Source organism: Stomoxys calcitrans, chromosome 3 (genome assembly GCF_963082655.1).
Source record: "Stomoxys calcitrans chromosome 3, idStoCalc2.1, whole genome shotgun sequence".
In the NCBI taxonomy this organism is placed as follows: Eukaryota; Metazoa; Arthropoda; class Insecta; order Diptera; family Muscidae; genus Stomoxys; species Stomoxys calcitrans.
The window spans coordinates 102,453,761-102,479,578 of NC_081554.1; the positions used below are offsets into that span (position 1 = coordinate 102,453,761).

Sequence of the window (25,818 nt, forward strand, 5' to 3'; positions counted from 1 at the left end):
AGTCCAAAACCCCATAAAGTATATATGTATGTTCTTGATCCCCGTGACATTTTAAGTCGATTTGTGTCTGTCGAAAACACGCTAACTTTCGAAGGAGTAAAACTATCCGCTTGAAATTTTGCACAAATACTTCTTATTAGTGTAGGCCGGTTGGGATTGTAAATGGGCCATATCGGTCCATGTTTGGATATAGCTGCCATATAAACCGATCTGGGATCTTGACTTGTTGAGCCACTAGAGGACGCAATTTTTATCCGATTTGGCTGAAATTTTGCATGAGGTGTTTTGTTATGATTTTCAACCTCTGTACTAATTATGGTCTATAACCTGATATAGCTGCCATATAAACCGATCTGGGGTCTTGACTTTTTGAGCCTCAAGAGCTCGCAATTCCTCGGTTTGGCTGAAATTTTGTACAACGGCTTCTTCCATGGCGTCCAACATACGTGTCAAATATGGTCTGAATCAGTCTTTAGCCTCATACAGCTCTCCTATAAACCGAACTCCCTATTTTACTTCTTGGCCCAGACCACAGTAGTAAAATTTCAGCCAAATCGGATAAGAATTGCACACTATAGGCTCAATAACTAAATTCGGGAGATCGGTTTATATGGGACCCATATCAAGTTAGCGGATGCACATGGCTAAATCGACTTAGAATATCAAGACGATCAAGAATATATATACTTTGTTGGCTCTGAGATCAATATTTCGATGTGTTACGAACGAAATGGGGAAATTAGTATACCCCCATCTCATGGTGGATGGTAAAAAAACAAATGACACATATTGGTTTGAAATGATGAGTTCAAATTATATTTCGTTGCTATATTTTATTATAATTTACTATGTTTAAACAAATTGTACCTTATATACCGTAGGTAAGGAACAACTTTTCTAAAGAATGAAGTAAATAAATAAAAGGAAGATCAACTAATTAACAAATCGGAAACCATTTATTATTTCTATCATCATATAATATCTTTAGTTGATAAACATTTTTTCAAGGTTGAATCGGCACTACAATATATTCTTCGGCCGTTACGTAATAAATATGTTGATTTTATTTGCGTTAAAATTTATACAATCTTCCTGGCATTATTTTACAGTTTGCATTTTGACGTTTTCGCATGGAGTAGGTTTAGGATGGCTTTCCCCAACACTCTCGAAATTGCAGTCGGATTCTTCACCTTTGGATTTTCCTGTGTCCGTTGATGACGCTTCTTGGATTGGCTCGTTACTGGGGCTCGGCAGCCTCTTGGGAAATATAGTAATTGGATTTCTGCAAAACATTATCGGACGGAAAGCCTGTATCTACATATTGGCACTACCACATATCGTAAATATTGAAATTGCTTGTATATTTTAATTAATGTCCCAAATTGATCTATTGTAAACTGAACTCGCCTGAAGTTCCATACATTCTACCCGATGACGTATTTTTTTTATTTTTTAAACTCTATTTTTCCACTTAAGGCATGATACTTATAGATGTAACATGTATATGTGAGTTTATATCACTGTCTGTAGCCTTCAAGAAGTCCAGTATTTTTCCTAGGAAGCTGTAAATGCTATTGTTTTGAGAAGTGTAAATACGGGTTTAAAAAATTCTGCCTACCATAAAATACTTTAATTTATCAATTGCCGGTGTAGAACGCGTTAGTGTTGGATTTCAATATGATCCACAAGTGTAGTGAAAGTAGTCCTGTTTTTAATGAATCCTCGAGCCGAGGACAAACATTTAACTCAAATAATTTATCTAGTGGAAGTTTGTTTTCTTATTTAAAATGAAGCGGTAAAGCCGTTTGCACTGAAGACTATTCTAGATATTTGGCAGAATAAGAATGAGGTAGCCACTGGGGCTATGATACTTAAGGTGATGGGGGAATGGGTGGAGGATGGGGGCACGTTATACCAACGCGATATAATCGAGGCGACGATAAACAACCTAGTTGGAATAGAAGAGATTTCATCGGATCGCATACCTGAGGGGAAAGGTGGTTTGGCGTTAACGAAAGATCGTCGGATGTAAACATCATTAAGAACAGGAAACTAAGGCAAAATCGTAAACAGTCCTTGAGAGTAAGAAGGAGATTAACGCCTTCTCTGGGAACGACACGATCCGCGTCGTCTGGGTGCAGGATTACATTCGAACGAGGGGGGGACAAAAGGGCAGACAAATTCGCCCAAAGGTATGAGGGCTGCCATCAGTAAAGTTTGTGAGTTAAGCGCTTTGGCAATGAAAGCGCATGTAGTACTGTGGAACAGTGAAACGGTCGGTAGGACGACTAGACCCTATGGTGAGATCTGGATCGTTAGAAGACAAGGCTATTGCTGAGAAGAATGAGGTTGGTATGGCTTTCGGTATTATTACTGGTCACATAGGACTAAGGACGCACTTATGCAGAATTGGAGTAGATAATGATGACATTTACTTTGTCAACATCCGGCTTTCGCAGTTAAAGATTCCGGTACTTGGATGGATAAATTAAAGAAAACTTAACTAAATCATGGTAAAATTGGACATGATTTGGCGCCAAGGATTCCTTTTCTCCCGTTAAGTTTACTCAAATCATTATTTTAGGTATATAGAAATGAATTTAACTTTATGTAAAATTTAAAATGCTGGAATATTTATACTTTAGATAAGTTTAAAGGACTCCGAAATTCAATATTTTTTTAACCAAAATTGAAGAAAGTATTCCATCCCATGGCAGCCGGTTGTACGTACCGGATTGACTCCCGAGTTCTCCATCGGCAAGGGCTGCCGCCTCAGTGTACAACACACTGCTACAACAACAACAACAAAGTATTTCATTTCCTATAACGAACTTTTTCAATTGAAGTCAAATGATAACCCTTCAATTAATCTACAATGTATATATATATATATATATATATATATATATATATATATATATATATATATATATATATATATATATATATATATATATATATAAGGGTGATTTTTTTGAGGTTAGGATTTTCATGCATTAGTATTTGACAGATCACGTGGGATTTTAGACATGGTGTCAAAGAGAAAGATGCTCAGTATGCTTTGACATTTCATCATGAATAGACTTACTAACGAGCAACGCTTGCAAATCATTGAATTTTATTACCAAAATCAGTGTTCGGTTCGAAATGTGTTCATTCATGTGTTCAGCGATGAGGCTCATTTCTGGTTGAATGGCTACGTAAATAAGCAAAATTGCCGCATTTGGAGTGAAGAGCACCCAGAAGCCGTTCAAGAACTGCCCATGCATCCCGAAAAATGCACTGTTTGGTGTGGTTTGTACGCTGGTGGAATCATTGGACCGTATTTTTTCAAAGATGCTGTTGGACGCAACGTTACGGTGAATGAACACATTTCGAACCGAACACTGATTTTGGTAATAAAATTCAATGATTTGCAAGCGTTGCTCGTTAGTAAGTCTATTCATGATGAAATGTCAAAGCATACTGAGCATCTTTCTCTTTGACACCATGTCTGAAATCCCACGTGATCTGTCAAATACTAATGCATGAAAATCCTAACCTCAAAAAAATCACCCTTTATATATAAAGGAGTTGCGTGACTGACTGATCATCGCTCAGCCCAAACGCCTAAAGGTAGAATCATGAAATTTTGCACGAGTGTTGGTCTTGGGTCATAGGCTGAATTTGGTGATATTCGTACGTTTAGGTACTAACAAGTACGAAATGGTACATATTTGCCCAGCGCGAACGGAAAGGGCTAGAGATATGTTCTTGGGCTCAAATTAAAGAAGTCTCGAAAACATAAGATTTGGTAAAAAAATTACAGCGGTCAAAAAAAGTATTCATCATTAGCAAAATTGATAATAAATTCACTTATTTTGGGTAATTGAAGAAAATTTAAAGTAAACAAATAATGCAGTTTTATGCAATAGTTTATTTTTCGTAATATGTTTTAAAATAAATTCAAAAAATAAATTTAATTAGCGCAAAAAATGCAATTTTATATAATAACACCAAAAACAGAACAAAAAAAGTATTCATCATTGATGTGCTATCATCAAAGTCAAATTCAAATATTATTTGGGAATCCCCCTTTTCTGTTTTATTTAGTAAAGGAGGCTTTGCCCTTGACAGCAAATATTTAATTTCATTGAAAATATAGTTTTTGTCAAAATGGGTCGTAAGCAAAACGAGGTTTCTGATGAGGTAAAAGTTTTGATAATAAAACACCACAGGAATGGTTTAACTCAAAAAACTATCAGTGAAATATTAAATAGACCACGATCTACTATACAATCCATCATCAGAAAGTGGACAGAAACGAAAACTGTTGACAATAAACCAAGATCTGGTCGACCAAAAGCACTTTCAGTTGGAGATGTGCGTTGGCTAGTGCGGCAAGTTCAGAAAACTCCGAAGACAAATGCGACCATTCTTCGTAAAAACACTATGGAATATTTAGGGAAGGAAGTTACTACACAAACAATTCGAAATACACTCAAAAGGCATAGTTACAGAGGAAGAACTGCACGTAAGAAGCCCTTTATAAATAAAATAAACCGAGTGAAAAGGCTAAACTTCGCAAAAATGTATGTAAAACAGCCCGAATCATTTTGGAAAACAGTCATTTTTGCAGACGAGAGCAAGTTTAATCTTTTTGGGTGCGATGGAAAGGTCATAGTGTACAGAAAACCAAATACAGAGCTTGAAGAACGAAACACAGTTGCTACTGTAAAACATGGTGGAGGTGGTTTAATGGTTTGGGGGTGTATGGCGGCTTCAGGAGCGGGAAATCTTGAAATTATTAATGGAGTAATGGATCATAAGTATTACATTGACATTTTAAAGAGGAATTTAAAAGATAGTGCTGTAAAACTTGGGCTTGGTAATAACTTTCAATATTATCAAGATAATGACCCCAAACATTCTGCTTTAAATACCAAGATGTGGATGCTGTATAACTGCCCCAAAGTCATTAAAACTCCTCCTCAAAGTCCCGACTTGAACCCAATTGAACATCTTTGGGAACATCTCGAACGCAAATTGAGAACGCGCAATTTTTCGAGCAAGAGTCAAATGCAACAGGTGATAATGGAGGAATGGACTAATATAGACCAAAATATAACCGCTAAATTAGTCCAATCGATGTAAAACCGTTTAAAAGAAGTTATAAGACGCGGTGGTCGAATAACAAAGTATTAATTTTTTTAAATTATGTTATTTATTTTTTTGTTTTTTTGCAATGATGAATACTTTTTTTGTTTAATTTTTTGTGTTCAGCTGTAAAATGGCCCTTTTTGTTCCAATAAATACTATTTTTTTCTTTAAAAACAATGAAATTGTGTACATATATATCACACAAGCACTACTGCATCATTAGTTTAATATGTTTTTATTCCAATTGTCTTTTGTAGACTTATTAAAAAAAAAACATTGAATGATGAATACTTTTTTTGACCGCTGTATACTATTTGGAACTTTCTTTGTAATTTGTACTAAAGCTCTGAATTTTGGAATTTAGGTACACTATGACAACCATAATTGGGTCACTATAAGAGTTTTTGGAAATTTGTACATTTAGGTACTAAAAAAAGTACGAAATGTGTGAACTTTGCACAGGGCGGATGGATGAGGGTAAAATTTTGAAATTTGACTTAAAACAAATCTGGTGCAAAAGGATAAGGGTGAAAAGAAAAAATAAAAAAATAGTACTGTTGACGGGAGAAAACGTACGTTTAGTGCAGCAATCGGTACCATTTGGCACTTTCTTTACAGATGGAGCTTGATTTCTCGAATTTCTAGGTAAAACTGGGAAATATATGATGGGTGGGTCAATGATCTATTCAAAATTCGTGCATTTCAGTACCAAAATTGCTACCATTTGGTATTTTACAGATAGAGCTAGAGGTCTGAAATTTGGCATGCAGGTACAACTAGGAAAAATATGATTGTTGACTATGATCTTTTTACGATTCGTCAATTTTGGTACCAATTGGTGTTTTCTGTGCAGATGAAGCTAGGGGTCAAAAATTTGGCATGTAGGTAAAATTGAGAGACATGATTTTGTTCATCTGTAGTACGTGTAGTAGGGAAGAAGCGTAATTTGCCACAGACAGAATGTCTGTCATTACACAAAAATACATGCATTGGGAAAAGTACAGCTAATAAGCAGGGTTGTCGAGCTTGGATACTGTGGTAATTGTATCATAGATGCGTTTTCGCTATTAATACGATTCAAATACAACATACCAACGCACGGCCCCTGAAGCCATCACACCTAATATGGTTGAAAAGTCTTCTAAGTCAAAGACGAAACGCGTTGGTGTGTTGCTATCTTTGGCTTTCCTTTTCCATTTGCATCTCCGATCATTGAGCTCGTCTCGAAAGAGAAACAACAAAAATTATTTTGTGTAAATAAAAGATTTTAAAGGAAAAAGACTCTCATTTCATTCATTAGAGCATTTCTATTATTTATGATAAAATTTTAATAAAAGTGTTATATTATTAATTATATTTTTTTTTTAGTTTTTCAAAAAAGTAATCGTGAAAATCATGGCTATTCTCTGTGAAACAAGGACTTAATATCCACATTTTGGTAAACATGGAATTTGACTCCTCGTGTTTTATCAAAGTTTTTCTTACATAACACTTAATGTGATCATTATTCGCAAAATCATTTAATTGTAAGAAGGTTTTCTTTTAAGTAATTAAAAAATTGAAAAAGTAAATGTTGAAATGTTTTAAATAATAGTTCACTGTTCTCAAACCTACGGTCAAAGCCAACACAACTGACAAATTTCTACTATAATTTTAATCCCTTAATCACTATGAGCTCCCTATCGATTGCCTTAAATACTGTATTGTTTAATTTTTGGAATTCTAACAAAAAAAAATCAAATGGTTAAATTTGAAATAATTATTTTACAATGTAAAACGTAATCTGGGTGATCATTTCGGGGTTTGAAAATTGCGTTTTCGAGTCCTTAAAATTTTTCATTTCATTGCTGATGTAATTCAAATAATTATAATTAAATATTACTAATTATTCTCTGCAAAAGTTTTTCTGACTAACAAGCAAAATATTTCATTTAAAGTAAATTTTTAAATAATACTTTTTTTACCGATAAAATTTCAATTAAAATAATGAAACGGGAGTTAAGAGAAAACTCATATAGATTAATGTTTTAGAAACATTTTTGTCAAATGTTTGTCTTTCGGAACAGCTTTTATAATTTTTTTTTTGCCAAGAATATTGTATGAAAATATTGGCTTAAAGAAACTTTTTATAACTTTTTGCTTAAAACAATCACAAAAAGTTTATCTTTTGAAAAATTTACATGGCGATTCAGTCTTTACAAAAAATTTGACGACAAAAAATGCCGAAGAATAGAGTCTTGGAAATATTCTAGCTCGAGTTTGGAAAGAGGTATCGTAATGAAATTGGGATGGGCGTAAAGTGTAAACTAAAACCAGTTAAAATAATTTTTCCCGTCATGTTTTTGGGGGAAAATAAGCTTGTCGAAAGTCGGCAATTTTTTATATCCCAAAAATCAAACAAAAAAAATTCTCAAAATTCTTAGGTGCAAGATTTCTGGAATCCATTTTAGTATCTTGTTGCAATTGATGGTTACCCAGCAAAAAATTGTTCCTGCCTTGGAAGCAATACGAAAATATTCTAGCACACTTATAAGCAGTTAGAAGCTCAATAACTACGTATGAAACTGTAATATAATGTAAAGTAATATTCTTTAAAAAATTTACTAAAAATAATGTTTAACATACTTTTGTGCAGTAATCAATCACATAGGGTATGCATGAAACATGGCTTCAAAGTATGTTAAAGGCGAATTTGTTTTACATCAATATTCTTCTTCTGATCAGCGTTTGTGTATGCTAATAGTGTTTTGAGCTCATTGAACGAATGTCAAGTAAAACAATTCGTGCCTCACGAAAGTTAGAGATTGGCACGATCTTTATCCTTCAAGGAGGTTTAAATATCTTTAACTTAATTTAATTTAAATTTAAATATCTTCAGTTTAGTTCTATACATTTTAACACAGCATTCTTAAACCTTTTTTGAGACTGAATTCAAATTTGAATATTGTTATTTTATTTCAAATATTTTTTAAATAAATTACTATAAAACGCCATCTGAGACTGAGTTTTGTATGTTATTGATAATTTATTTTTTATAACACACTGCAAATAGAAACAAAAAAAAAAAAAAAGAAAAAGCCCAATATAACAAAAAAATCATAAATTTTTGGATCATTAATAGCAGAAAACGATGTTTTCGTTAAAACTATTCTTTGCATGAAAAAGGAAATTAAATTTGTGGTGCTAATGTTGCATATTTTATATTAAACCAGAAGCGCATTTTGGATCTTTAAACGATCGAATTTAAGTGGGACATCGCCCACAAAAATCATGCACGATGGAAGCAACTGTGTATGCTAATGTCATGATGATTTTACACTTACCACTATTGCATCCGGGGGTGCAATATTTTACGCTGGGTAGGATAGATAGGTTAGGTTAGGTGGCAGTCTTTTACAGACTCACTTAGACAAAATTAGGTCCATTAGCGACAGACCAAGGCTTCTGGCGGGAATCGAACCCATGACCCCTGCACTGGTAATCCAAGCACGCTACCAACTCGGCTATCGGGGCGCCGTGCACTTGATGGTTTCTATATTAGAAAAAAAAAAACAAATGTATGGCAATAATCCTACTTCTTTTGACTGCAGGTGCGATTTTAAGCTAAAATTAATAAATCCAGCCTTCTTCGCTAAATGGCCATCCAATATCAAAAAACTTATTTTGTTGTTGTAGAGCTTAGGAAATAAAAATTTTTTGCTAAGTCAATGGAAATTGTCTAAATTATGAATATATAAAATTTCATCAAAATCGGAGAATGGAGTCGAGTGCCAGTCGTAATGGGTTAAAATTTTGTCTTTAAAAATATTTATTGTTTGTCTATACAAAAAATTTTAGGAAATTTTTGTTTGGGTCAGATGAGCCTAATAAAAAGAATTAAAAACTGGTTATGCAAAATGCAGCGTCGCAAATTACAAAATAATTTCGGGATTAGGTTGTCTTTAGAGACCTTAACAAAATTTTATTGAAATTTTTTCATAAAAATTTTATTTAAAAACGGACGGACATATATCTGAAGCTGTTAAATCAGAAAATTCTATATCAATCAAAACGCCAAAAAGTGCACAAATTCCTTCTGCTATATGGTAAAGGGGAATTTAAATTTTGGTTAACCGTCAGTGGCGCTAAGCGATTACAGGGGACGTGTTTCAAATTATATTAGAACATCGGAGCAAAAAAGGGTTTCGAAAAACATTTTTTTACCACTAAAAAAAATCTAAGAATATGTAGAATAAATTTGGGTACGTTTAATGTTGAATTTTGGACAGGCATAAACCAAACTTACAATCAATATATATCGTTCATATTTTAGAATAAGGGAGATCGATATGTGGTTAATGCAATTTCATGAGCTTATTTTTGATATACGAAATAAAAAATGTCTAATTTTGGCCGTTTTTTTCATTTGCGCCGATAGTGTGCCGCAATGCTAGTCTCTATATATAAAATATTCGCGTGGGTGACTGACTGACTGATCAATGCCCAAACGGCTAAGGCTAGACTCATGAAATTTTGTTCGAATGTTGGTCTTAGGTCGTAGGAGCGAGATAAGGGTGGGTTTGGTGATATTCGTACGCTTAGATACTAGAAAACTAAAAAGTACCAAATATTGGGCTGCCCAAAAAGTAATTGCGGATTTTTCATATAGTCGGCGTTGACAATTTTTTTCACAGCTTGTGACTCTGTAATTGTATTCTTTCTTCTGTCAGTTATCAGCTGTTACTTTTAGCTTGCTTTAGAAACAAAATGTAAATAAAGTATATTTGATTAAAGTTCATTCTATGTTTTATTAAAAAATGCATTTACTTTCTTTTAAAAAATCCGCAATTACTTTTTGGGCAACCAATAGTACGGAAAAGGGGACAGTTTGCACAGGGCGAATGGAGAGGGCTAGGAAAATGTGTTTGAGCTCAAATCAAAAAGCGCTTGAGAAAAAAAGATTTAGTGAAAAAATTTTAAAAAAATAGTACCGGAACTGGGAGATATAGTACTTTTAGGGCCGCAATGGGTACTATTAAGTAATTATTCAACGGATTAAGCAAAGTCTCTGAATTGTGGAATTTAGATACACTATTGCAATCTAAATTGGATTACAAAATGAGTTTTGAAAATTTGTACATTTAGGTACTAACAAAAGACCAAGATGTACGAAATAGGTGAACTTTGCACAGGGCTGCTGGATAAAGCTAGAATTTTGAAATTTGACTTAAATTCATCTTGTACAAAAAAATGTGAGTGAAAAGCAATTATGGAAAAATTGTATTGGTAACGGGAAAAAACGTACGTTTAGCACCGCAATTGGTACCATTTGGTACGTTCTTTACAGATGGAGCTAGAGTTCTGAATTTGGCGTGTAGGTACAAGTAGGAAATATAAAATGGGTGAATAAATGATCTATTAGAAAATTATAAATTTTGGTACCAAAAATAGTACCATTTGGTACAATCTTTATTGATGGAGATAAAGATCTGAAATTTGCCATGTAGGTACAACTAGGAAATCTATGATGGGTGACTTAATAATTGTTGCGCAATTCCTACATTTTGGTGCCGAAATTGGTACCTTCTTTGCAAATGCATCTAAAGGTCTGAAATTTGGCATGTAGGTAAAACTAGGAAATAAATGATGGGTTAGTAAATGGTCTTTTCGCATTGGTACTATTTGGTACATTCTTTACAGATAGAGCTAGAGGTCCGAAATTTGGCATGTAGGTACAAGTAGGAAATATAAAATGGGTGAACAAATGATCTATTCGCAATTTGTACGTTTTGATATCATTAGGTACTTTCTAACCAAATGGAGTTAGAGGTCTTAATTTGGCATATAGGTACTAGGATATATATGATGGGAGACTAAATGATATATTCTAAATTCGTACATTTTGGTACTAAAAAGTGGGAAATATAACGAAATAGCGTATCTTATCTGCCTAGAGCGAACGGGGATAGCTAAAATTAACCAATTAGACAACAATCATCGCAGTTTTGACAAAAATACGATATGGCGAAATTATTTTTTTAAAAGATAAAACGTCATTAAAATCTCTTTCTAAGGACAAAATTTTTATAATTTTTTTTCTAAGGATAACATTTTAATAAAATGTCGTCTAAGACTAAACACAAATCCAATACAATATGATTTTTTTTAATTTTTTTTTCTATTTATATATAAAACTTTAAGGACATTTTTCTCCAAATATAACGTTCTTATGTAATTTTTGTAATTTAAATGTCAACAAAAATTTTTGAAAGCCCAAATTCCTATGGAATTTTGCTTAAGGACAAAATGTTGCGCAGCCCTGGACCCTTGAAGTATTTTTTATAAAAAAAAATAATTCATTAATTTTCAATAACATATTTTCAAACGACATTATCCTGAAATTTTTTCTAAAGATAAATAATTTCAATAAATATTTTAAAAGACACAGTTTGCTTGAAATTTTCTTTGAGAAGTGAATGGCAATATTATTTTCTCAAAGGAACATTTTTAAGTTGTTTTGAACAAAATAAAAATTTTTGAGTCAAAATCTTCATAGATTTTTTTTTCCAATTTTTACAGTAAAAATTTTTCCGATTGACAAACATAGAACAAAAATTTCTCTAAGATATAATTTTATATAAATGTTTTTTAATTATTGTTTTATAATTTTAAATGAGATTTTGTCTGTAAAAAACATTATTTAAAAATTGTCTTTAAATAAAATATTTTGCTTGTTAGCCTGAAAAACTTTAGTTAATAATAAATATGGTTTCCAAAGAATAATTAATAATATTTTATTATATATTATTTTTATTACATAAGCTATGAAATGAAAATTTTTAAGGACCCCGATAGGATCACCATGATTAATTTACATTTTAAAATAATTATTTAAAACGAAACTATGTCGATTCTTTTTTCTTCGAATTTCACAATTAACCATGCAGTATTTAAGGCATTTCATACGAAGCTCATAGTGATTAAAGTTCGAAATATATCGGTCAATAGCAAGTCTCGTTGATTCTAGTAGAAATTTATTAGTTCTGTATGCTTTGGCCGTAGATTTGGACACAGTGAATTCTTTTTAAATGTACGAAATTTACGGTTTGAATTTTTGATTTTCTTCCAAGAAAATCTTTTTACAATGAAAAGATTTTGGGAAAAATGATTTCCTTCAGTGTTATGTACGAAAAACTTACAAGAAATTTGACGCAAACTTCCTAAGTAAGGAAATGTGTTAAAATAGGAAAGATTTTTATTAAAATTCTATTAGTCAGCAGACTTTTTTTTATGAGAGCAATTTTTATAAAAATTTACTTTTGCCGCTAGACTTTTAACATCAATTAGATTGCATCTTAATCTAGTTGAGCGAAATAACTTTCTAAAGAATTTACTTTTTGAGAATATTTCAAAATATTTTTTTTTGAAAATTACCGTTTTTGAAGTGGACATAAATTATGTATTAGTTGAGTAAATAATTAAAAAAAAAATAAAACGTTTTGGAAATTTTGCGACAGCCAAAATCTTTTTATCACAAAGTTTTTATTTTATTGCAACCGTATCGCTGTGAACTGATTTCACCATAATATGGTCTTAAACAAGATGGTACATCGCCCACAAGAACCATGCATGCTGGAAGCAACTGTGTATACTAATGTTACGATGGTTTTAACTTGCATTATTGCATACGGCGGTGCAATATTTTCTGCTGGGATAGAACTGGCCTTATTTTGGAAATACGCATACTTTGTGTTTATTGAATCATGCCCCATGGCAACAGTAAATTCTTTTTAATATATTCTGTTTTAATTCCAGATTTTGTGGGTGCTCATATACTGCGCGCATAACGTCGATCTCTTAATGATTGGCCGCTTTCTTGGAGGTTTCACAGGTGGCGGTTGTTACGTCGTTTTTCCACTCTTCATAAGTGAAATAGCGGATGCCAGGTAAGCCAAATAGACTAAATAGGTTGCAAATTTTCAAATTTTCAGTGTGTCTACCGTAATTTGAATGCACCTTACGAATGTAAAACTTGTCATGATATCAGACTTTTCCTAATATCAGACCTTTAGTTTAGAAGGGACGACCGTTTTCTCTTTATTCCCGAACATTTGGCTAGGTTAGGTTGAAAAGACGGTGGGGATATTAATCCGCCCCATTCCACTATGGACATTCATCTAAGCCAGTTATCGGCTTGTTGTGCACTCTAAGTACTAAAAAAGTAATCTTGAAAAAGAAAATCTAAGTTAGAAATTCCGTGCTACTTACAAAATCCTTAATTATTTTCCATGCCACGTCCTTAAGTTGGTTCAGACCTTGGTTGGTCTGGTATTTTGTCCTTCCTAAGTGCCGGTATCTGTTAGAAGCGAAAGCCGGGCAAAGACAAAGGAAATGTAATATCCTCGTCTACTCACGAGCTGAGTCTCTTCATGGGATTTTTGCCGACCTACCGACCGTTTCGCTGTTCCACATGGTTATAGGCGCATTCGTCGCCCACGCCCTTATCTTGGACGACCTGAAAGGCTTCGGGTTAACCAAGTTTATTGATGGCAGTCCTCTGGCCTTCACTGCCAAATCGTTTGCTTTTTCATTTCCAGTTACACAGCTATGGCCCGGCACCCAAGCGATGCAGATCGTGCCATCCTCAGAGAAGGCGTTAGCCTTCTTACATTCCAATACTGCTCGTGATCTTAACCTCCTGGTTGTTATTGCCCTTTTGAAAAATTTTGAAAGCTAGGCGCTTGAAATCTTGCGCAACTACTTATTATTAGTGTAGGTCAGTTGGGATTGTAAATGGCCAAACTGGTTAATATTTTGATACAGCTGCCATATAAACCGATCTTGGGTCTTGACTTCTTGAAATTTTGCACGAAGCGTATTCGTATCACTCTGATTTATTGATATTACTTACTTTGCCATAATTGGGTATGACAGAACCTTTGTTCCCCTAGCCGAACATAGAAAAGCGTTGCAAGAGCCTCTATCTTCTGCGCTCATTTAATAATCTCTGATAGTATCATTGTGAAGTGTAGTGTAAGAAGTCTGTCGAGAGGTGGCCTTGTTTCTAAACTGCCTACTTAATTCAAAGTAGCTTCGCTTTATCTCAAAACTGGTGTTATTCGTTTCAGTCACTGCGGTGTCGAGGTATATAAAGTTGCTGACTATCTCAAAGTTGTGGTTCCCAACTTTCTCCATATTCTTTATCCGCTCGGTTGTACAAGGTATTTTGGGAGTTGAGACCATCAATTTCGTCTTATCTCCATTTACTACCAGACCCATTTTCACTGACTCTCTTTCGATTCTGTCACAGGCTGCAGTTACTACTTCTGGTGACCGGCCTATGATGCCGATGTTGTCGGCATAGGTGAGTAGCATGTGTTCTTTTGTGTTAGTGTGCCATAGCTATTCACATCTGCATCTCGTATAATCTTCTCCAGTAAGATATTAAAGAGATCACACGATAGACTGTCTCCTTGTCTGAAACCTCGTTTGATATTAAATGGTTCCGAAAGATTCTTTCCTATTCTTACTGAGGAAAGCGTAGCAACAGGTGCGTATCAACACCCTGCAGTCTTATTAATTTTGCAGGGACACTAAACTCAGACATGTTTTGAATTATCTTTTAACGTAAAAGGGATATCGAAAGCGGCTTTGTAGTCAAAAAAAGAGATGTGAGGTGTTGATTTGACCTTCTCGAGCCGTTTCCAGGATTTGGCGCAGTGTGCATATCTGGTCTAGGGTGGATTTACCAGGTCTAAAGCCGCATTGATAGAGCCCAGTAATCTCATTATGCGATGGGTAGGGGACTTATTCCTCTGTAGTTGGCACATTCCGCCTTTCTTGTGTACTGGACATAGTATGCTGAGTTTGCAATCATCGCGTATGCGTTCTTCTAGCCAGATTGCGCGGATAAGCTGATGCATACGCCTTATCGCCATGTCGCCTCCGGTCTAAAATATTTCAGCGGGTAACCCGTCGGCTCCTGCTGCTTTGTTGTTCTTCAGTCGGGTTACTAAGTAGGAAGTAAACATTCTATACCATCATCAGGGATGGCTTCTGCGGTGTCCCCTTTGCCGCCAACGTCGAACAATAGCAGTTGGGTAAAATGATTTTTCCATATCCTTAGCATGCTATCTTTGTCAGATACCAGATTTCCTTCTTTGTCTCTGCAGGAGGATGTTCCTGCACCAAAGCCAACGGTTTGATGTTTAATTCTTTGGCAGAATTTCCGGACTTCATTCTGACTTCTGAACATCTCAATTCGCTCACACTCACGTCTTTTCATTTCCTTTTACTTTCTGCGGAATAGATAATTATCTTCTCTCCTTTTCTCCCGATACCTTTCCTTCATTTGGCGCGTTGCTACTGATTGCACGGTTGCTCTATATGCCGCATTCTTGGCTTCAGTAGCATCTCGACACTCTTGGTCGTATCATGGGTATATTATGGGAGGTTTCCGGTACCCGGTATATTATGGGAGGTTTCCGTTTCGCGGCGTGGGCAATGGTCTGCCACTGCGTCATTATATCATCGGAACAAGGAGTTGTTGTTGTTGTTGTAGCAGTGTGTTGGATAACTCCATCGGGTCAATCCGGTACGTACAACCGGCTGCCATGGGATTGAACAAGGAGTGCTTTCATCGAGCAGTTGGACCATTCGAGTGGAGTATGCCGCTGCCATCTGTTGTGTTTGCAGCTTTTCAATGTTCAGCTTCCTTGCAGTGTCAGATCGTACTTTCCTCGCCATGTTCAAACGGGTGCGCACCTTTGCTGCAACAAGGTAATGACCCGAATCTATATTCGCTCCACAGATCGATCGTACGTCTAACCCGCTGGATGCATGCCTTCCATCTATCACAACGTGATCAATTTGGTTTCTCGTGTTTTGGTAGGGTGACAGCCATGTGGCTTTGTGGATATTTTTATTTTGAAATCTGGTGCTACTAACTACCATGTTATTTGCCGCGGCGAAATCTTATAGCCTCAACCCATTACTGGACGTTACCTCGTAGAGACTTGCCGACTGTTGGACCAAAGATGTCGTCTCTTCCTATCTTCGCATTAAAATGTCCCAGAGCGATTTTAATATGATGGGAGGGGCAGCGGTCATATTCTCTCTTTAGGCAGGGCATGGACACATACAAGGCTGATGTTGAAGAAATTGGCTTTTATGCAGATTGTGGCTAGCCTCTCATCCACTGGAGTAAAGTTTGAGACAAGATTTCAATCTCCGACAAACCACAAATCCACAGCCAGATTCATGCCTCGTGTTATGGTAGCTATAGTATAGTTCATCACCGTTTGGTGTTGTTGTGCCGCCATTCCAAGTTCATCGCACTTTCTGCCTTCTACTTCTCGAATACCCGCGCTGGCGGGTACCGAAGTGCGGACATTCCGGGTGCAGATCCACAAATCATGGTCCTTTTTTCGTTTGCGTGGGTCGTCAACGTTAGTGGGGTCTGTTTTTACAATTCCTTTGTTTCTTATAGTTTTCCGGGGGCTCGTTACTGGCCCAGCGCCCCAACCGCATGAGTTTTGTGGGATCGCAACTAATGATATAGGTGCCATATAAACCGATCTCCCGATTAGACTTCTTGAGCTCCTTGAGTGCTCAAATCTTATCCGATTTTCGACATTTTGCACATTTCGTTCTGGTATGACTTGCAATAACTGCGCCAAGCATAGTCTAAATCAGTGCATAACCCGATATAGCCGCGAAATGAACCGATCCCACGATTAGACTTCTTGGGCTGATAGAGGGCGCAATTCTTATCCAATTTGGTTAAAATTTTGTACAACCGTTCCAAGTATGGTCTAAATTGATTGATAACCTGATATAGTTGCCATCAAAAGCGTAGAAAGGGTTCTGGGGGTGGGCTAAGCACAAGTACGGTCCATATCAATCAATAACGTGTCAATAGCTCATATATATTTAAAAAAGTCAAACGCCGTAGATTAACAGTATTTTCAAAAATACGACGTTCTTTTAAAAAAAAGTCGTTCAAAAATCACGCGATTTTGAAAATATTTTTTGCCTGAGGCGCTTTAAAAAAAATCAAAAAGTTTTCAAAAATCGCGCGATTGTTTCTGAAGTTTTTTGTTCAAATTTAGCGTCTAAAAAACAACTGTAACTGAATCGAGCTATAATGACACGACGATCAAGTATATAGTCTCAGTGGATTTTAGACCAATATTTCGAGGTATTACAAACGGAATGACAAAGTAAATATAGCCCATAAAAATTATCTTTAGTGAGCTCAATAAATAAAATAAAATGATCGCTCAAATATTTCGAACACATACACTTACTACACTTTTTATTCTAATATTTTTAGCATACGAGGAACTCTTTCAACCATGCTTATGTTGTCTGTGAACTTTGGTGTTCTACTTGGTTTTATAGTATCGACACATGTAGCATACCACATCATACCATTTTGCATAGTGACACTGCCGATTGCTTACTTGCTGCTGGCACTCATATTTCCAGAAACTCCACAACATTTACTGAGGAAGAAGCAGTACATTTCAGCAGAAGAATCGTTCAAGTTTTATAGAAATTGCGACGCAGATAACAAGCAAAAATGTAACGAAGATTTCGACAACCTTAAATCACTTATTGATAATCGAAATGAAGGAGGGTCCGTGTCCTATAAAGATTTTGGTGAGTACTCATGCATTAACTAAATAAAACAGCATGGATTACAAAAAGTAGTCAATGTTATAGAGAACAATAATCTCATTTCAGATTTAGATATAGGTGTCATATAAATTGACAAGAATAAATTGTCTTTCTTTTTAAAAATGATTTAGCCATATCCATCTGCCCGTTCGTCTGTCGAAATGACGATTGCATTCAAAGGGATGAATCTATCCCCTTCAATTTGACATAGATACTTTATGTTGATGAAGGTCGTTGCAAATACAAAAAATGACGTTATGGTTCATGTATGGATAATACGATTGACTTCTTGAGCCCCTAGAAGCCTTATATTTTAGGCTGTATTAACGATCTCCAAAACTCGAAAACACGACATAAAGTCCAGTTCAGTTCTTTAATTGTATGTGAATGATACCTCCTTTAAACTAAACTCCATAAAAATAGCGCTATCTTGCTGAGATAGCATTCAAAGATCATTAGACCCTCTACCCTTAACTTATATAAGATTAGAATAAAAACCCATTTTTTTTATTAACACCGATATCTACTCTTCCCGTTACTTTGGCCATTACAGAAAATGTATTCCTCTAGCCGAACATAGAATAGACTTCCAAGCGCGCTTCTTCTCCAAATCTCTGACACCCAGTTTCGAGTCTCCACTTGGAAACTCGGTCTTCCCATTTTGTGGGTTCTATTATGGCCGCCTCCAAAAGACGACTTTGCTGCAGCTTCCACCATTCTGACAACATGATCTAGCCAACGAAACCGTTGTATTTTGATACATTTTACTATGCTATCGTCGTCATACCGCTTCATCTGCTTTCGCAAGTACCCATGCTTTGGAGCCAAACAACAGCACGGATAGTATCAGTGTCTTGTATAGAGTAATCTTCGTCTGTCGAGGAGTGGCTTTGCTCCTCAACTGCTTGCCCAATTCAAAGTAGCATTTGTTGGCCAATGTTGTCCTTCGTTTTATTTCATAACTGGTGTCATTTGTAGTTCTCAACTTTCTCCATTTTCCTTATCTGCTAAGGTGTACCGTGCTTTTTGGGAGTTGTTTTATCTCCATTTATTACCAAGCCCTAACTTAAAATTTTCTTTTTAGAGGTTCCTTTATAGTTTTTAGAGCACATACCAAGCCGATTACTGGCTTAGGTATATGTCCATAGTGGCATGGGGCGGATAAATGTCTGGAACCTCTTTTCAACCTAACCTAACCAACCTTACCAAGCCCACCTTCGTTGATTTTCTTTCGATATTTTCATAGGCTGCAATTGCTTCTTCCGGTGACCGACCCATAATATCGATGCCGTCGACATAGGCGAGTAGCATATGCTCTCCTGTCAGTAGTGTCCCATTCCTATTCACAGCTGCATCTCGTTTAATCTTCTCCAGCAATATAATAAGGAGACCATACGATGGTTGTCTCCCCGTCTGAAACCTCGTTTGTTATTGAACGATTCGGAGAGGTTCTTTCCTATTTTGACTGGGGAGCGTGTATCAGCAAGCGTCATCCTACAAAGTCGTATCAATTTTGCAGGTATACTAAACTCAGACATGTCTTGAAATGCCTTAGAAAGTATAGGGCTGTCGAAGTCGGCTTTGTAGTCAACGAAAAGACGGTAGAGACTGATTTTTCGTTCTCAAGTCTTTCGAAGATTCGGCGCAGTGTAAACATCTGGTCTGTGGTGGATTTAGCACGTCTAAAACCGCAGCCGAGTGACTGCTATAGGGACTTCGTTCTGACTAGGTGGTACACATTCATCAGGGATGGGTTCTGCGGTATACTCATGACCATCACCATCACCAGCTGGGAAAAGTTCTCTTTCCATATCCTCAGTATACCACTGTGCATTGTACTAAGTGGACGTGATATCAAACCGCTCCGTGTGTGTACAAGTTTATGCATAAAAAGGACTTACCAAAGCCTCAGGAACTATTTCCAAAATATTCGCCCGTTCGTGGTGGTGTGCATTCGGCATTCTGTGAACGTCCGGATTGTGCCCGGCGAGCTTAAAAGGCGATATTTTTGCCAAAAACTTTAAAAATAAAGTGTTATAATAGACAAATTTACACAAATTTATCTTAAAAACAACTCAAAATAAACTATATCTGTCCTTTGTGATCAGAAAACAAAACAAACAGCAGCTGATCTCGTCACACGTTGTGATGTGGAACGGTGTTGCCAGATTTATTGGGTACAGTAATTGTGGTGGTGTTCATTACTACTTGTTATTTACATCATCTTGTCACCCTGTTATTAACGGTCTTTATATTTGAAAATTTAAATGGATTTAAATAACCCGCCTCCAGGCGGGGGGACTCCTTTTAGAGGAAACCGAATCCAAATAATTCAAAATGAGAATATCATGCTAAAGCAGCAAATACATGAAATGCAGCACACTATTGATTGCATACTTGCTGAATTGCAAAATATAAAGCAAGAGAATATAGTTCTAAAAGAACAACTTTTAAATAAAAAAGATAGTCAATTCATGGACGCTAATGATATGGTAAATACTGTCCAATATACTGATAGACCACAAAACCAAGCCCAAGACGAATCTATAGTCGAACGTGGTTTAGTTCATCAGTATGTAACTGATGAAGAAGAATTGGAAAGAGAGACAAACTGGATTGTTCAAAGAAGTAAGAGGAACAAATCCAAAACTAAAAAAGATAACACCAGCGAATCACAGCAAACACAAATAGAAAAAGAAAATAATATCGAGAGATCCGAAACAAAAGATGGTAGGGCAGATAAACCGCCCCCTATAAATATTGTTGGCATTACAAGTTTTGAAGAGATTAAGAAATTAATTAAATCTGCTCAAGTACATGATTTCACAATCACAGCTTTGAACAATAATGTATGGAAGATTAACACGAATTCACCTACTGATTACAGAAACTTGTCACAAACATTGAACACAATGAAAACTGAATGGTTCACATACGAAAATAAAAACGAAAGGCCAAATAAGGTCATTATACGTGGTCTCCACCACACTTGTACAAAGGAAGATATAATGCAAGATCTTCAAGAAAAGGGCTTTAAACCTTTAGATGCCGTCAACCTTTTAAAGAAAGAACGAGTAGAAAATAGCAGTTCCTATCGATACAGAAATCTTCCTATTTTCCGAGTAACTTTCCATAAAGACGACAATATAGATGAAATCTTTAAAATAACAAATATCCTTAAAATAAAAGTTAAAATTGAAGCAGTAAGACCTCAAACAAAACTAATACCCCAGTGTAAACGCTGTCAAGGCTTCAATCACACCAAAAGCTATTGCCAGAGGGAAGCAAGATGTGTAAAATGTGCAGGAAAACATGACACAGAAAATTGCGAAATGCCAAAATCTATAGTTCCTAAATGCATTAACTGCAAAGGTAATCATCCTGCCAGTTATAGAGGTTGTGAAGTTGCAAAAGAGCTTCAAAAACTCAGAAATAAATCTCGATCCGTCAAAGATATCCATACAAATAAACATAATGTGGAACCTCTCGTCTCAAATAACGGAGCAAACCAGCAAGTTCTCCAAAATCCGATACAATTACAAATTCAAACATCCAACCAACAAACATTGCAGCAGTCAGTGCAAGCTACAAGTCGCCAAATCTCTCAAACAAAGAGCTACTCTGGTGTATTAGACGCCAAAAATTTGAATGCTTCTTATGAAGAAACCCCAACAATACTGGGTGTAATATTGAAAAACATGGAAAAAATTAATCAACGCTTAGATTTCCAAGCTAAGCTGAGTGAAAAATTGATTGATAAATTAAACGCTATAGTCGTTAATTCAATTAATTCTAATCCACAATAATGGCTATGCTACGAATCGCTACATGGAATTGCAATGGTTTATTGCGCCGATTAAATGAAATTGAATGTTTTCTATATGATGAAAAAATTGATATACTACTCATATCAGAGAGCCATTTAATTAAAAACTCGTTTGCAACTATCAAAGGTTATAAGATCTATAACGCCTTTCATCCTTCCTTAAAACCCAGGGGAGGAGCTTCGGTCATAATAAAAGAAAATATCAAACATCAAGAGGAGCAAAAGATTGAGGACGTCATGTTTCAAATAGCGTGCGTATCGGTTCAACTTAAACACAACAACTATTTCAAAATTTGCGCACTATATTCTCCTCCAAGGCACAATATTAAAAGTGAACAGTATATAGAAACATTGAAAAAATGTAACAACCATTTCGTGATGGGTGGCGATTTTAATGCCAAAAATAAAGTCTGGGGTTCAAGACTCACTTCTCCAAAGGGATGTGAACTATACAAAGCATGTAGATCTCTTAAATGCGAGATATATTCGGGAAACAAACCAACGTATTGGCCTTCGAACGGAAATCTTATACCTGACTTGATTGATTTTTTCATCATAAAAAATATACCTAAAAATTATGTGTTTATTGAAAACTCAGAAGCGTTATCATCATCTGATCATTCTGCTGTAATACTGACTGTAAGTGACAGCGCCATTGAAATGGATCCTCCAAATTTTCTTATAAACAAAAAAACAAACTGGCACTTTTTCAAATATACTTTATCGGAGAAAATACATTTAAATACCAGTCTCAAGACAGAAGCCCAAATTGATGAAGAGCTAGCGAAATTTATTGAAGCCATTCAAATTTCTGCATGGGAAAGTACTCCTACCCAAAATTTGAATAAAATATATCATACGCCTACGTTTCCGAAAGAAATAAGAATTTTATTATCAAAGAAAAGAAAAGCACGAAAGAAGTGGCAAAGAGAAAGGACGGCAGAAAATAAAGCCGCCTTAAACCGTCTTGTTAATGATCTTAAGAAATTAACAAGTGAATCTAAAAATAAAACTATGTCGTCGCACCTAGAAAACTTGTCTTCAACCAAAGCAACCAACTACAGTTTGTGGAAAGCAACGAAGCAATTCAACCAAGCTTCACCAAAAATGCCTCCAATCAAAAACGTCGATGGAACATGGATTCGTAAAGCTGATGAAAAAGCTGAATTATTTGCAGATCATTTCTATAATATATTTAAACCACTGGAAGACAGATCTAATAACGAAGGTACCAGCAAAACCCTAAAATCGGACCATCTCACAATCAAACCAGCCACACTAAGGGAGTTGGAGAATGTAATAGCAAAAGATATAAGTGCTAAAAAAGCGCCTGGTTACGATTTAATAACAGGACAGATATTTAAAAAGCTTCCAGCTACAGCTCTAAAAAATCTATTATTTATTATAAACGCATGTTTCCGACTGCAGTATGTTCCACTAGAATGGAAAGTAGCCGAAATTATTATAATCCCGAAACCTGGCAAACCAGACCATCAAATAACCTCATATCGGCCTATATCTCTGCTACCTGTTATGTCGAAAATATTCGAAAAACTGCTCTTAAAGAGACTTGTACCACTAATAACAAATAGACGTCTCATCCCAAGCCATCAATTTGGATTTCGAACTGCACATTCAACCATTCAACAGGTTCACCGCATCGTAGATGTAGCAGAAAAAGCTATTGAAGATAAGCGCGTTTGTTCAACAGTATTTTTGGATCTTGGGCAAGCATTTGATAAGGTCTGGCATGAAGGGCTTTTGTGCAAACTACATAATGATCTACCACATGAGTATTATCAAATTCTGGCTTCCTACTTAACCCATCGCCACTTTCGAGTAAAAATTGAAACCCAATACTCAAATCTGAGGCCAATTCGAGCTGGTGTCCCACAAGGGAGTGTCTTAGGCCCAATACTATACCTCTTATATACGAGAGATATTCCAACATCTCCTGATGCAACCATTGCAACCTTTGCTGATGATACGGCGGTCCTCACCACTGCGGACACTGAAAAAGAAGCCACAAACAAGCTCCAAGTTATTCTTTCCAGTATTTTAAGCTGGATGAAAAAATGGAGAATGCATTTAAACGAAAGTAAATCAACGCACATTGTGTTTACAAATAAACAGATACTTCAAACTCCACTTTATCTAAATGGCACTGTGGTACCTTTCGTGAATAAGGCAAAATATCTTGGCATGACCCTAGATACAAAACTAAAATGGAAAGAACATGTGAAGATAAAGAACAAAGAAGTTAAAATGAAATTCAGTCAAGTATACTGGATATTAGTGGATAGTAGAATATCACTTAAAAATAAACTGCTGATTTACAATCAAACAATTAAACCTATATGGTGTTACGGCATACAGCTGTGGGGCTGTGCTGCAAAGAAGGAGGTGGATATTATACAGAAGACCCAAAATAAAATACTACGTACTATGGTAAACGCCCCTTGGTTCATACGCAACAATGACCTGCATCGGGACTTGGGAGTAAAAACCATCGCTGAAGAAATTCATATCAACGCACAAAAACATGTCCTCAAGCTACAAAGTCATATAAACAGTGACTTGAACAATATTGTCAGCAACTATTCCAGCACAAGGCGACTTCAAAGAACTTTACCCTTAGATTTAGCCACATAAACTCCCTTGATTGTACACAATTAGAGTATAGTTATTGAACTACTTCTCATTAAAATGTTATATACTAGGTTAACTATTCTAGTATTGAATATGTATTGTTAACATTAAATTACTAGATGAGTGCAAACTCAGTCGTAATAAAACTGCATTAAAAAAAAAAAAAAAAAAAAAAAATATCCTCAACGCACTATCTGTATCAATAACTAGACTTAATTCTATGTCTCTGCGGGAGGATGTGCCTGCACCAAAGCCATCGGTTTGATGTTTAATTCTTTGGCAGAATTTTCGGAATTCATTCCAGCTCCTGAACATTCCGATTCGCTTACTCTGTACGTCCTTTATCTTTCTGCGGAATAGACGTTTCTCCTCTCTCTCGCGATAACTCTCTTTCATCTAGCGTTGCTACTGACTGCAAAGTTGCCCTGTATGCCGCATTCTTGGCTTCACTAGCTTCTTGACACTCCCGGTCATACCATGTGTTCCTTGGGAAAGCTTTATTACCCAAGTACGAGGTTACATTAGGTAAGGTTTAAGTGGCAGTCTGCTATCACTCACTTAGACGTTTTCGTTAATTGTGATACCACAGGCAACAGAAGAAGGAAGATGCATTCTAGTTCCCATCCAGCTTTAACAAGCCCAAAAAATTGTGAATGTTCACATTCGCTTTGATAACCTCAAGTGAAACTCCTTCTGAATGCCAGTGCGAGACACACACGCAGAAGGTGTTCAATAGTCTCTTCTTCTTCGATGACCCCACAGCTTCTGTAAAAGTCGTTCCTTCAGTCTGTCAGCATGTTTTCCGATTAGACAGTGACCTGTCATGACGCACACAATGGCTGAGACGTCTGATCTAGCCAGTGACAGCAAAGCGCTAAACCTCTTCAAGTCTAGATAAGGCTTCATAGTTTTAGAATTCACACATCTTCCTCTTTATGACTATCTATCATTCGTTACCCTTCGGGCCTGATCCAGAAAACTAATCCTACATGTCGAATGTTGAATTTTGGACTGTTCGGCCAGTTCAGTCTAGTTTGGCACTATCCGTATAGTAGGCTATGTAACCTCTATTACCAGGGATATCGTAGTTCCAATCGCTTCTGTCAGGAATAGTGGTACATTACTTTTTATCAAAAAGCGGCTCAGGAAAGAAGTAATTCACACTGCCTCGAACATCGGACATTGTATTAAGGATAGCGCAGGGTCCGTTGCAGCCACATGACAAAAGAGAAAGCTCCCTTAGCCTCATGGCAGTGGTCGCAGCCACAATGTCCAAGGGCATTAAATGTAGCATTAAATTCAATGCATCAGATGGTGTCGACGGACTTCTGAAGCGCTGTCCACCAGACCACAACACGATATAGCATTATAGGTCTAACAACCCAGCGATATATACTCAATGATATATATATATATATATATATATATATATATATATATATATATATATATATATATATATATATATATATATATATATATATATATATATATATATATATATATATATATTCCCACTTTAGCCAATGGCTCTCTTGCAGGTG

At 35.9% G+C, this 25,818-nt stretch overlaps 1 protein-coding gene across 5 annotated transcripts in view; it reads left to right on the forward strand.

The window, feature by feature from the left end:
• The window catches only part of LOC106091729 (facilitated trehalose transporter Tret1-2 homolog), a 282,586-nt gene that overhangs the window by 192,154 nt on the left and 64,614 nt on the right, over positions 1 to 25,818 (forward strand). For all 5 annotated transcript variants that reach the window (XM_059365148.1, XM_059365147.1, XM_059365149.1 and 2 more), the window contains 3 exons: positions 1,110 to 1,339; positions 12,934 to 13,064; positions 17,453 to 17,781. In XM_059365148.1, the coding sequence (XP_059221131.1) occupies positions 1,110 to 1,339; positions 12,934 to 13,064; positions 17,453 to 17,781 (690 nt within the window). The remainder of the gene's footprint in view (positions 1 to 1,109; positions 1,340 to 12,933; positions 13,065 to 17,452; positions 17,782 to 25,818) is intronic.